The sequence below is a fragment of the Streptopelia decaocto genome (assembly GCF_964273445.1).
Source record: "Streptopelia decaocto genome assembly, chromosome: 7".
In the NCBI taxonomy this organism is placed as follows: Eukaryota; Metazoa; Chordata; class Aves; order Columbiformes; family Columbidae; genus Streptopelia; species Streptopelia decaocto.
Genome location: NC_138661.1, coordinates 31,703,764 through 31,718,724, shown reverse-complemented (window position 1 = coordinate 31,718,724; position 14,961 = coordinate 31,703,764). Strand labels below are relative to the sequence as shown.

Genomic DNA, 14,961 nt, shown 5'->3' with positions numbered 1-14,961 from the left:
TTCTACCTTTGATCTTTTTGTCTTGATCTGGTTTTAGTGCTAATAGGTGTTCCATTTTAAAAAATGATAACATATTATCTATAATTTTTCGAGTCAATTACATTCACAGACTTTGGTTTCTTCTAGGGATCAACATCATTATTTAGTTTTGATGTCCCCACCTTCCTGCCTCCAAAATACAGTACAATGCAGTTCAAATAAAAAAATACAGTTCAAAGTTCAGTCAAAATTACAGAAATTAGAAATTAATAATTGAAGTCTGGAGAATATAATCCACAGAGATTAAGAGCCAAATCTACAGATCACAAATGTCTTTCAGCAAAACTTATTTTCTGTATTTCAAATGTACTTCTCCGGTTGTTGTTTTTAAATACCGGCATTGATGCCAGTACAGTACATTACTGTATATTGCAGATTGGCTATAAAACAAGGAAATATAAAATTTGTATCAGTTTCATATTACTACAACCTTTGCCTTCTTCCAAACTGAGAAATTTATTTAAACTTGAAAACTTTAAACTCCAATCTAATACATTTATAAAAATCAATACTAACCTAAGTTAGTAATATTTTCAATACTAACTAATATTTATACCTAATGAAAGTCCAACCAACCAGGAACTTCCAGAATCACTGTTGTGGTTTAACCCCAGCGGGTAAACAAGTGCCATTCACCTGCTTGGTCACTTATCCCTAACTCTCCAGTGGGGTCTGGGAGAGAATCAGAAAAAAACCCCACTCTTGTGAACTGAAATAAAGACAGTTTAATAGGACAGTAAAGGAAGTGAAACTACTACTTCTACTACTACTAGGTTAAACAAAGAAGTGATGCACAATGCAATTGCTCATCACCCATGACAGATGCCCAATCTGTCCACGAGCAGCAATTCCCTCCTCCAACTCTCTCAGTTTATGCACTGAGCATGATGTTATACAGCAGGGAATATCCTTTTGGCTAGTTTGGGTCAACTGTCCCAGCTATGTCCCCTTCCAGCTTCTTGTGCACCTCATTGGCTGAGCACAGGAAGCTGAAAAGTCCTTGACTGCTCAGAAACAGCTAAAAACATCAGTGTATGATCAACATTCTTCTCATTATAATCAAAATGCAGCACTATACCAATTACTAGGAAGAAAATTAACCCTATTCCAGCTGAAACCCGGACCATCAGTAATTACTACAAAAGCACAGAACTCCACTCTTTAAACACCAAAATCTGGCAATTTGACCCAAAAAGCTTCCTCATTTCTATGATATACAGTAATATTCTGCATCCTGAAGATAACATCTCACTTGTACCTTCATTCTTTAGAAAAGGCAAAAAAACATATTACTTAATGCTTTCTATACTATATTTTCTCAGAGTTATACAGAACAAAAAGGAATCAACCTTTATAATGATAAAGTCCCTTCTCATTTTATGTACTCCTACAGATTTTACAAGAACATAATGTATGTTTTTGCCCAAGATTCTCATTTTAGAAAGTTAAGTTAGAGCTCCTACTATACACAATATTTCTACGGAACAAGCAGTCAACTATTCTTATTCATTCTGATCTCAACACATGGCTTTTATTCTTAAGATAAATAAATAAAATCCATCCAGCTAAATAAAAAAATGGTAAGCAGAACTAACTTTGACACAAATATGCAGGGCATTAAAGTAACCAACTGAAATGCTCTTTGGCAGCAGAAGACTTATTTCTAATATGTCATCCTCTAGACTGAGAGTGGCCTTTATTTTCTCTAAAGCAAACAACTACATATTTGTTATACACTGACAAGAAATATCTTAACAGAATACAAAAAAATGTATTGTTTCTGTATGGAAACATTGCTAAGATGCACCTGACCAGTAATTTCAAAATGGCAAAACACCACCAAAATATACTGTGTCCCCCTTTTATATATATATATATATATATATATATATATATATATATGTTTTTTGTTTTTTGTTTTTTTTTTGTCAAATTCACGTGCATCAGAGTTAATTTACAAGTGAAAGCCTGTAGAAATAACATGTTCAATTACACACTTTTTTTCCCAATATTCAGTGGCTACCAGATAAGAATAGAAACCAAAAACTACCAGGTATCTGACAAGGATAGAGGGGAGCAATTATTTTTCTTCTCATTCTAATTCCTAATGACAAGTTTTCATTCATCTCCTTTAGTCAGTCATTATTCTTGCACAGTATGGTAAACACCACTATATGCCGATCAGGTCTCAAACGTGGTAAGCTAACACGAGTCAATAGCATATGAAAAAAGAATTACTCATTACTATTTTTATACTGGCAATATATTATTGGAGGAGAAAAAAGAATGATACACTAATAACTCCTGCCAGCTGTTGTAGAGAAAAGGTTACAGGGCAAAGATGTCATTACTTTGGGCTTCTAAGAATATTTTAATTAATTCAGCAGAATGGCTGTTAAAACCAAATCATATAGGTAAGACAAAACTCAAACCAAAAAAAAACAAACAAACAACTCACAAAATTACCACCTTTCTTCAAGCTCAGGTCTTGCTCCTTTCCAAGGATTATGCATTTTTAATATGTATCTAAAGGTGGCAGTAACTGTTTATTCTTATAAGCCTAGAATTAAACTCTGAAGAGCTTGAAATGTTGTATCACAGGGTTCTACCCAGAAATTAGAGTCAAATTCATCCTCACTGTCAGTCTAATGTTATGTCAAGAATTAAGTTGTTCTAATGAACACAATCTGTAGGTGATAAAATTTCTGCACACCATTCCTCTCCAACTTTATTTGTTACATTATTGATACAAAAGCAATACAATCTAATTAACCTAGTCACTGAGTAACAATTAATCTAACACAAAGATACTCCAAATTAGGCATATTCCAATATCAGAATCTGTATGTTAGAAAGATACAGAAGTGGAAAATATTTCCGACATCAGTCAAAAAGCCCTCTACCCCCAAATGCCTGCCTTTCCTCTCCAAAATAACATCCAGAATGCACGTAAGCTATGGAGAAGACTCTTCTGAATTCTAAACTGAAATATTTAGAACAAGATACTAGTGGGAGGAATCTTGTTATTGTCTTCCTAAATTTGAATTTGTTCTTTGTTCCCAGAATTAGCACCCACACCTTTAATAAGATCTCATTATTGCTGAATTTACTATTGTCATTAATCAAGTTACAGAAAACAGTCTAGACTATTTAATTCTACAGACTATATCCTTACATGGTACTCAAATGAAAATAAAGCAAAAAGTGGTTCTGGAGAAGAAGAATCACGAGCAGTCCTCTGGCTCATAGGGGGAAGTGAGTGAGTGAGTGAGTATTTTCTTTTGGAAGGAATAAGGCTCAATAAGACTTGTAAACAAGCCTTTCAAGCTCTTTCATCTTTGGGCCCACTTGGGACGAAGTGTTCTTTAGTGGAAGTTTTTTCGTTGTTTCTGAAAATATGCATTAGCTACAAGATACACATTACCTATATGATGTGCACATCTATATCATTACATACATAAAGCATGTGAGTGTATGCATATATATTTTTTAATAATTTATTTTAAAATACTTGTAGGATATTAGAAATTAAATTGACTAACCATCCAAAAAGAATATTGCTTTTCACATCTCCTAGAAAGCTCAAATAGTATCACTCAAAACAAATGCTGCCTTGCTAGAAGGGATGAAGGGGCATGCTTCATTCAGAAATCTGACCACACTAAAGTTTAAGAATTATTTGAACATACTGCTTTGGCTAACTAGCAAAATACCTTGACAAAACAATAACAACAACCACAAAAGCCAGGTTGCAAATTCCGAAATGAATTTAATTAATTTCAAGCTACATTCTCATGTATATGTTTTTTTGGTTTGCTCAACTACAGTTGGACCTTACTTTTTTCCAGTCAGGATGAATTTGAGATCAACAACACATTTCACTGTATTTTTCGTAAAGAACTCTGATACACAGAGTTTTGATACACAGTTGGCCCACCACTGGACTTCAAACGAGGACCAGAACTGCAGGTGTCTCCCCAGTGTCCAAGTCTGCCAACTACCAACTCACAGAACAGCTTCTAAAGTCACTGAACTGCTGCTCATGGTCACGTAATTACCCTGTTCACCTCAAAGTAATAGTCTATAACATAATCCAATGACTGAACTAACTTCAATGTATTACATATAACCAAGGAGACTTGCCTTTAAGTGGGTGATATTTCAAAGCTGCTATGACAGTAGTTTGCTTATTTTTAATCAGTGAAGGAAGCATGGCTCCACTAAATAAATACATCTAAATATAAAGTAATGCAAAAGGTTTTGAAGATGATGGAAAGATTAGTGAAATATAGAATCATAGAATCATTTTGATTGGAAAAGTCCTTTAAGAGCGAATCCAACTGTTAACCTATCACTGCCAAGTCCACGTACAAACCATGTCCCTAAAAACCTCATCTACACATGTCTTCAAACACCTCCAGGGATGGTGACTCAACCACTTCCCTGGGCAGCCTGTTCCAATGCCTGACAACCCTTTCTGTGAAGGCATGTTTTCCTAATATCCAACCTTAAACCTCCCCTGGCACCATTTGAGGCCAGTTCCTCTCATCATATCACTTGCTACTTGGGGAAGAGACCAACATCCTCCATGCTACAGCCTCCTTTTGGGTAGCTGTAGTGAGCAGATAAGGTCTCCCTTCAGCCTCTTTTTCTCCAGGCTAAACTGGCTGTTCCTCCAGCCACTTCTTGTAAGTCTTGTGCTCCAGACCCTTGTATACTAGAACATTAGGAAAAATGCTAAACAACATTGCAAAAAAACCTTTAAAAACTTAGCTCATTTTTTTTTTTTCCACCCAAAATTAATTATCTGTATTTTTAAGAATTACCAGCATTGGTGCTAGAACAGTGTTTTTGGAACTGAGTAAGAATTTATCTGTATGCATGAACACACCCATAAAGCTCGTAATTATAGTATAGATGTGGTATTTCTGTAGAAAACTTAGCATTGCATTAAGAATACCAATCTAAATACTCAAAGGAACAGCAGATATTTAAACAGACTATTGCACCTTACCTATTACAAGACAATTTTCAATAATACGATTGCATTACCTTTTATAATTATTGATATCACATACTGTGATACTGTGATTTGTAATGAGGACTTAAAAAAAAAAAATTGATAGGTTTCCCATTGCTCAGTGAGGCTGACACACAGAGAGTCACTGGAATTTAGGGTCAACTATCATTTAGTTTACAGTTATTATAGATTCTGTAAAATTTAAACTTATCTACAGGGAGTCTGTAACCCAGTGTGAGGAGAAAATGGACAGTGAGAAGAGAGCAGAAGCAATATATCAATGAGGAAATTTGTTAGTCCTTGGCCCTGTACCACGTCCACAGTCTGTACTGTGTGTGTACACACAGACTGCATCTGTGCACAGCCCAAATGACAGGCAAGGAATATGGAAATCGTCACCATCTGGTATCGGATGATGGCTGAATAAGCCTTTTTATAATAGTTATGAAGTTGTAATACAGAGAATGTGGGTATGCCTCATGGACATGGTATGGTCTAGTGTGTGTTAGAAAAGCAGAATTCAAGCAGAAGTTTAAGAATCTCAGTGTTTTTTTTGTTTTGTTTTGGTTTTTTTTGTTGTATTTGTTTGTTTGTTTTGGTTTTTTGTTTGGGTTTTTTGTTTGTTTGTTTGTTTTCACTATGCTGACACTTGTTTAGGATAAAGATTCATATTTGGGTCAGTTGAATCAGGAACTAAATTTTGGACAGGTCAAGCTTATCAGAATAAAAAGATTTCAGAGGCTTAAGTGTGTGGTAGTTTATTAGTACTGACTTGCTAGCAGGAAGGATGGAAGTGAGCATTGTTAGCAAACAGATGCCAAACAAAAACTTGATAAGAGATTTCATCCATATGAAATAGAAAAATTGTAGAGTATCTCTTCTCTCATCAGTGCAGAAATTGCTCCTCCCTCCTGCCCACCACACCAAAAAGAAAACAAAAGAAATCCTATTAATGTGAAAAGGGAAGAAACAAGAGAGGAAGGTTGCAAGAAATTTTCTTCCTTTTTACTTAGTTTGAGAAGACACTAAAAGGATGATTGACAGAACAGTTCTGACTTATGAAGAAAAAGTTAGTGGTAACCTGAGCATCAGTAGCTAAAACGTAAGCACCAAACTGGAGATTATTTCCCCCTTCCTCAAGTTTACCTTGGGTGTTTTAGAGGAAAGGTATGTAAGACAAAATAACAGCCAGAAAAAAGAACATATAAAGGTGGCTGCATAAAATATAGTTCTGATCATAGTGTACAGGAGCATATGTTAGATTTATGAAAGAAAAGAATTACCAGAAAGAACTGAGTAAGGCTCTCCATATTTATGATTGATGTCTATTAGGGGGAAGGAACAACAACTAAAAACCCCAAGTCATCTTGCACTTCTACAGTTTGGAGACTCAATGAGAAAAACAATTTTTTATTCCAGCTGTGACAAACAGTCAGTGTAACAGTTTTAAAAACCGTTCTGTTCTAAAGCAGACAAAAAGACAACTATTTTCAGAAATTTCAGTCTACAGGAACAACGAAACCAGTTTGTTTTGCTAGAGAATGCTTTGTGAAATATGTGAAAATCCTCCCCAAAAAACAGTTTTTATTGCTTGGGTAGTAGATGGTAAATACCAATTTCACATATTGACAGATTTATTTTTTTACCTAACCAGACTTTTTTTTCAGTGCAGCCCTGGAAATTCACCTTAACATCTGTGACTTATGAAACATAACAAAACTCTGTTTTCTGTCAAGATCAAAGTGAATAAAAAAAAAAAAAAAAAAAAAAAGGAAGTTTAGTACATATACTTGTGAGGAAATAGCAACGCAGAACAGGCTTTTACTAGGAAAATTTTCAGACCATCCAGAAATGTTTCTGGATGAACAAAAGTAGAGAGACAAACAGCAATCATGGTTGCTAAAAAGAGGGAGGAAAATAACTTCTCACCAGGTGGGTAGGGGATGTTGCCTCTGGAACTGAAGACCAGGAGAGCAAAGGTAGCGGAAGAGTGTGAAGTGGTGCTTGACTGAGAAATGCTGAAGCCTAGAAGTTTGCTACTGTGAAGTTAGCGTATTCAGACCCATGACTTCAAGATATAATTAGGCTGCAAGCTCATTTGAACACAGAATAGCTCACATGTAAATCCGCACAAAGTACTCTACTTTGATTGACTTACCTCCCATAATTTTAGATTGGCAGTTGATAAATTCTGGCTTCTTGTCTGTGAGGTATCGCTGACAAGTGTGATGTAGGACCTGAAAGAATGTGCATTTTTCTGAAGCTGTGCTTGCTACCCATTGGTCAAAAGCATTTTCAAATAGTAAATCAAATTCTGGGGAATCCTAGAAGAAAAAAAAAAACAAACACACTACTATTATTCCAGTTTTACAAATGATTTGGAGAAAGATATAGAGATATTATTTTTAAAAGGTATTATCTTGAAAAAAGCAGAAAGGTCATATATCTCAAGACCACCCTGGGATTACTTTTCCTTTGACTATTTTTGGATGCAAAAAAAGCGAGGCAGGAAGCTTTTTTCTTACAGGTATTTTTAATGAGTAATATTCAGCCATGACAAAAATGCCTGAAAACAAAATTGTTCAGACCAAAAAATTGAAAGTTGGAATCTCATAAGAAATTCTTGTTCTCTACAGAAATATAGTTACTTGTGTCTTTTACATTATGCAAGGATTTGTGCCTCTCAGCGCAAAATCTGTTTTCACACTATAGATATTATTCTGCTCTGGATGCTCAAACAAAGAAGGAAAACAAGTAGCAAATCCTAGTTATTGCATTTAATTTATTATCATGAAGTGTTGTATAGGTCTCGGCATAACATGAACAAAAGAGCGCTCCCAGAACAAATGAAAGCCCAGCTCTGTACCATGCATAGTTGCCAAAATAAAAGGATTTAATGCAAGAAGTATTGCTATATATTCAGCTAAATATCATTTTTGAATTGAGGACACTAGGAATTCACAGGAAGATAAGTTTGAAAGGAACATGTCTAAGCTTAAAACTTGATAGGACTTTCAATCTGAGAGTATGCCAAGTATCTGTTATTTACAGAGCTGCATAGGAGATGCTGCGAAAGAGCCTAAAACTCATATCCCTTACCTATTTGTCATTGCTTTCATTTTCATTATTCCTTTACCCAGCAAAAATACAATTCCACCCCTTACATTCCATTGGGCAGTGGCCAGAGGGTTCCTTTTTGCACAAAAGACTGTACTTGATGGTAACAGAATTCGCTGCACCACTGTTAAGAAGCCTAGGTGACTGATGATAGCACAGCTTTGAACAAAGAAAGGGGTTAGTCACAAACATATTTTGCCTTACCAAGAACACAGTAATTCACTTTGTGATCACACAGTATAAGCCACATTCCTAACTTGTAATTCTTCTTATTACTGAAGATTTGTATTCATGAGCTTATTACATATTAATATGACTTTGTCTTGAGACAGCTCAAGGCCATCTGTATATTCCACATTAAAGGAATATTCCAGAACTATTTAGTCTTTGTTTTGTTTTAAATCAGCGCTCAGGTGCCATTGGAAACAAAACCACACTACTATGCTTTGTAGAAAAAAAAAATGAAATGTAGAAGGATCTGAGGAGAAGACTGTCCTAGAAAAAATGCAAGGTACACAATATTTCACAAGCTTGAACCTCAGTAACCTCTCCTGACCTTGCTTCTACTTACTGCTCTATCTTACAGCACAGTTGCATGCCAAAATGGACCCCAAGAGGCTTATAGCTGAAGAGAAGGCAAACAAGGCTCTTATTTTGCTCTTCACAAAGAAGAGAGTGAGTAGGAAGAAAAGTAGGGAAAGACAGGAAGAAAAGCTACATACAATATAAGCTTTGGCCTCCTCCCATCTTTCCCATTAAAATCTATTTCACATATTCCACTGCATTATTTCTTTAGTGGCCAATTTTCATCTTCTAGAACTGTTCAAACTCACCCGATTAGGGTCTATACCGTTGACCTGGCGAAGCTGCTCGAGCATCCACTGTGTTCTCTTGACAAAAGATGTAGAGCCTTCAAATTGCTTCACCTTCGTAATAGATGCCTGAGCTGGCTTCTTGTTTGTCACTGAACATATAAAAGAAAACAAAAATAACCCCTGAAACGGGCTTAGTATTTCAGGAACATGCTGTTTAATTCACTGCATCCGTAGCTGGTTTGCTGGTATATTTTCTATAATGTCCCAAAAAGTAAATACATGTCACTGACTCTGACAGTACAAAACATTCCTTTCCTGGACATCATACTGAAAAGCACATTCCTTATTGTCAGAATGATGGTATGATGCTAAACAAGCATTATACTACACAAAATTAGATGTAACTTGGCCATTCTCAGTTTAAGTTGCCAATTCTCTGTAAAAAAACCCACTACCACCAACAAAAAAACGCAGAACTAAATCAAAGGTCTTTCCATCTGTGTTCTTAAAATGACTTTGCTGTTCTCTTTTCCCACACTAATTAGCTGAGGTTTCTCATACCCATCCTCTTAATTTCTTTCTCATCATTTTAGACAAGAGAACATGAAAAACAAACACAAAACCCCACAGTATCTCCATGTAAGTTTAAGCCATTTATGTACCTTTTTTTAAAAAAAACTGTTAGTTTAGACTGACTTTCATGTTGGTGATTGATTGAAAAAAAATAAAAGTTTCTTCAGTCTGTTCACAACATGTCACATGCAGGTCACACTTGTATAACACCACCAACATCTATGACATTCAATTCCCAGTTTCCAATCACACCTAAGTACATGCACTTACTGCATTGAGACAGTAAACCTAGCAAATCAGACAAGTCTCAAAAAAATAGGAACTTAGGAACTAAAAATCGCTCAAACCTCTCCAAAAAACATTATGTATCACAAAGACCACAAATAATGATCTTACCTCTTATAAACAAAATACATGTTAAAAACCACAAGGTAAATAATGGAAGTCAACATAAACCACTGCAATTACTATATCCTTATCTCAGCATCAGGTTTTCAAAGAGTACTTAAACATTAAAGCTAACTTTTCAACAGCAGGAAAATTTGTTTCCTGTATTAGATTTTTTTCTCTAAAAAAAAAATAAAATAAAATAAAATAAATTTCACCTGTATAACTTTAATCCTCCATGAAAATTTTATAAGCAGTTTTAGGTACTTTCTTTAGTCATACTCTGTATCTTATTTACATTTTATTTATCTGTTGCTGTATGTTAAGTCACTTCCAAACACATTTGCACTTTAGTGAGGAAATAATTTGTAGAATCATTGTACCACACCATCCAATAAAGATGTTGTGCCATTTATTTTTCTCCTTATTTCCAAAAATCTTTCTATCCATATGGTTCTCCAGAAGGAGTATTATTGAAAAGGTGACTTTTCTTTGCTTTTAGACGCTGGCAGTTGAAGGTCTTTAAACTAATCAAGACTTTAACAGTAAGATTGCTTATTTTTGTATTATATGAACAATAATAATAATAATTGCCTTTACCCAAATTATTATGAATACTAACAGGTTTCCCACTCTGAAAATGTATATGCTGCATGCACTTCTGCACTCAGGGGCACAGTATACAGGAATTAAACACTGACGTAATACCTCATCGTTCCGTAAATTTAGAAGGTTAATATTGACCGGACTACTGATAAGAATGTAATAAACAGATTGTGATCAGCAGATGAAGCACTAGAACCAAATTAGTGCAGTATGCAATTTGGAATCACACATCAAGTGGCATAGAACAGAGAAAATCAATGTGGTATCAGTAGGAAAATTAGATCAGAACAACTACTGAAATGTCAGATATTACTGGAAGTAAGATTAGTATTAAGGATTCATAGATTGCTCAATGGCCTATGCACTCAAGCCTAACAGTATCAATAATGCGAAGGTGACCGCCATCCTACCTATACTTACATAGTATGTACAGGTTCTGATTTTACTGCAAGTTTACACATCACTGAGTGGGAAACATTCAAAGGTTACACGAACAGAGCATAAACTTATGTCCCGACCTTCTCTAAATTCACCCTAATATTTACTCATGTATTTTTTGTCAACTCCAGGGATCACTTTGGCAGGCTCTATAGCATTCCGCTAGAACAAGCTTCACATATGTTCTACAAAGCAAGTGCTTAAGCTTTGGTAACTCTTAAAAATGCCTGTTGGTTATCAACTATAAAAACCATCTTGATTAGACAACTGTTTCTATACCATCTAGCACACAGTAACTCTGGTAGAGGCCGAGAAGGCTCCTCTCCTACAGAAGAGCTCATAAAAGGGTCTTGGATATATTAGTACCTTAAGTAGAAATTCAGCCTCAAGTAAGACGATGTGATCCTTTTGGAAAAACAGCAGTTCTCCCTTTAGGTTTCACGCTCATTGCGCACAGCCAAACAGATCTGGTTGCATTTCAGCTTTTGTGTCTTGGTATTTTAGGAAAATGCTAGCATTTCTAGAACACTCAAAAAACCCCTCAGCTACCCACGAACCAAACAAACATGCTTTAAAACCTTCATTTAGTCCATGACAGCTTGACAGTAGCATGGCAGTCATTACAACTCTGTGAAACCCTTTGGCAGCTGGGAAAACCACCCTCACTAGCTGCTCATTATGTTGCTTTGCAAACTAGAGCACTTCTACCACACAAGCTACTGCCTGGGTGTTACCTTGCAAACATATGTCTTTTCTTAAATCTGAAAAAAACTGGAAGCAATGATATGCTCCTAGTCACATTCCCTCTCTGACAAGTCATTCAGATGTGTTTGCTAAAATCTTCCACAATCATTATCTACCTTAATAAAAGACAATATTTATGTTTCATTTTTAGGGGTGTATTTGCCTTTTTTTTCCTTTTTTTAAAAAGGCAATAGAAATTAACATTATGCCTTCAAAATATGAAGCTGTAGTAGTGTGGACAAAGCACGTTTATTTGGAACCCATCGATCGACTATAGGTCCATACTTCAGATGCAAATAAATAGGCTTCTTTTTTTTTTTTACTTTTTTTTTTTTTTTTTTTTTTTTTTTTGGTAGGGGAACATGAAGGTATTGGTAAAGTAAGAAAAAAACTGTGAAAATTCAGACACAGTAATTTCTGATGGAAGACATTGTGAGGATTGACTTTTTTAAAGACTAGATTAACATACAACCAAAAGTTGCCAAGTCAGAAACAGCACTGTTTGTTCTAAGATTATTAACCATTTTGCTTAGTAAATAAAAATAAGTTACAGCACTAAGTTTCAAAGGGGTTAAATTTTGAGAGGCACATATGTAAGTGAAATATTCTGTTTCAAAAGCAGATGAGAATACAAGGCAGAAACAGATCAGAATTAGGTTTAGGGAATGCTGTTACAGAGTCATGAAAGTCACTGTTCTCATCATTTGGAACACATGGAAATAATGGTATTTGAATTCCAGACCTCAGCTAGAATCCAGCATCATGTGCATGTCTAGCATCTCAAGCAGCAAATCAATACAGATCTTCACACAGAAAGACTAAAGTCACAGTCCAGCTTCATCTCATCTGCAGTTCAGAATATATTTTCACTATTTTTTCAGTCTTCTAAAGTATCTTTATTTGAATGGAAAAGATAAAACAATGAAAAAAGGTTATTTCCTTAAATGCCTACCCCAAAATTCCTGGCCTTAAGAAACTGTCTGAAAACAATAAACTACCACACTATGAACTTTAATTTATTTTATCAGAATTTAAATGGATATTTAAAAAGCAATGTCTGTCCTTGAAGTCTGGACTCTGGATATCTGCGTTTGTTTTCGATATTCTTTAAATTTATATCTGTGTATTTAATAACTCAAACTCTAGGTAACTAGTAATCTTATGATAAATGGCTTGATTGCCTCACAAAATTTCTAGTCATATTGCAGTCTTAACTTAAGCAGCCTTAACTTTTATTGCTGTTGTTTCACTAGCTCTTAAGGAGAAAAAGAAAAAAAAGGAAAATACTGCAAAAGAAGTAAGAAATTACTTTCATCTATAAAATTATTTCATTTGTGAAAGTGTCAGACTGAGACTTATTCCTGAGTGGGCTTACAGAAGTCTACTGAAGGCACTGGCTATCAGTTTGATCAACATAATCTACCTGTGCGTCAAATCCTGAACAGTGGGTACTCATCCCTCAACTCGCAAATAACCAATGATGGTTCATCAAACTGGGGGTTAACAATTGATGAAGGGAAGTCTTTAGAATGCACTCAAGATAGCCTAAAGCCTTTTAAAAAAAAAAGATCTCTTTGATAAAGTTGAACTCAATACCATGGCAGTGTGATATGAGTTGATGGTCACTGTACCTATAATTTAATCATTCCTAACTTCCTGTAGAAATGGTATCCTAAAGCAAAACTCTTCTTTTCACAGTGAGATGAAGTTTAAAAACAGCCAAGAGTTTCCTAAACAGTTTTTGATTCAGTCAGAATAAAATGAGCAAATTTAAAAGCAGCAGCATATTTTAATTAAAATATTATTTAATATTTGATACAGATTTTATTAGTAAATAAGATTATATATTAGTATTTGTGGTATAAATGCATTTTTTTCAATCTAGTTCTTAAAGATTAAAAGTAGGTTATGAACAGACTGTGACAGAGATAATTACTCTTCTATACTTCCCAGTTCTCCAGAGTTGCATACTAAAAAGCTGTTTTCTCCCTCCAGACTTCTGTTTGTACAATTACATCTAATTCTCATTCTGCAAGTCCCTTCACTCCCAGCCACCAAGGAAACAACCATTTCTTAAACTTGCAAAAAGCTCATTGACTAAAATTCTATCAGTCACGTACACAATCCTAGCAAGCTTCAGCTACCGCTTGGGCTGATTATCTGCAGTTTCTGACTGCCGAAAAAACAGTGACTTTTTTTTCTTTGTCCAATTGCCACTCAATTCTGCAACACGTTTGAGCTTTTGCAGAGGAGAAAGCACGAGCAACTTGTGAAAATGCCTCAGAAGTCTGAGGAAACCCAGCACAGATTTATTTCTTGCCAATGGCATAAAGTACAAAAGCTCAAAGAAAAGATAACATCAATAAGATATCTACAAGAACTGACCCTCATTTGCTATTCTTGCCTATAACGTTCCAAAGGAAAATTCAAGAAAAGATTTCTCTCTATTCCTCTAACATGAGGAAGAACAAACTTAAAATTGTTTTCCCCCACATTTCAAAATCATTCTCCCTGTTTTCTTCCCAGAGTGAGGAAACTGGGACCTGGCAGGGAAAAGGACACTACATAACACATCCCTCAACCCTTACGATAGTAGAAGCTTGTGTTACTGCTGCTCTGCAATGCTCCAAGGTAGTTTGAACTACTACTGTTCAGACCACATGGTCTTATAAGCAAAGTATGGTCCTGGCAAGCAACTTCCAGAATTTCCTAAAGCAACTTTCCAACAATCAGGCAAATGAGACTGAGGATTAAGATGGGGCGAATAGGTACACTCTGACTTATTTAGGTATTAAAGAATAAGGAGCATGGAACTATCTTATTATGCCACATGAATTTCAGAAAAACTATTTCCAGTATGCTTCACATGATGGTTGCAAGCTTTGCTTTCTATCAACTCAGGCTTTGAGTATGAACACCAAAATTTGTAGTATTTCACATTTTTTCACAGCAGTTTCAACTAAACACTTATGTAATGTGGAGTCTACATGAATTCTAGGACTTTGAGTGTTCCCACTATGGTTGTCCCACTGCTGCCTCTTGTAACCTCCACACCTGCCGTGGTTCTTTGACCTCAACTACCTGTGATACAAAGAGATGCTCTGAGAAGAAAGTGCTAATAACCCTGACTTATGTTGCCACCTCCAGGATTAATTTTAGATAAAGGAAAAAAAAAAAACAAACCTCACTGAAAATCAACAAAAGCAGCTAAACTGGGGAAGG

The 14,961-nt window shown here is 35.4% G+C and overlaps 1 protein-coding gene across 1 annotated transcript in view; it reads right to left on the bottom strand.

The window, feature by feature from the left end:
* STXBP6 (syntaxin binding protein 6) overlaps window positions 1–14,961 on the bottom strand; it is a 127,888-nt gene that overhangs the window by 25,745 nt on the left and 87,182 nt on the right. Inside the window, exons 3-4 of the mRNA XM_082058392.1 lie at window positions 9,010–9,140; window positions 7,218–7,383 (exon numbers count right to left, since the gene is read on the bottom strand). Of these exons, the coding sequence (XP_081914518.1) occupies window positions 7,218–7,383; window positions 9,010–9,140 (297 nt within the window). The remainder of the gene's footprint in view (window positions 1–7,217; window positions 7,384–9,009; window positions 9,141–14,961) is intronic.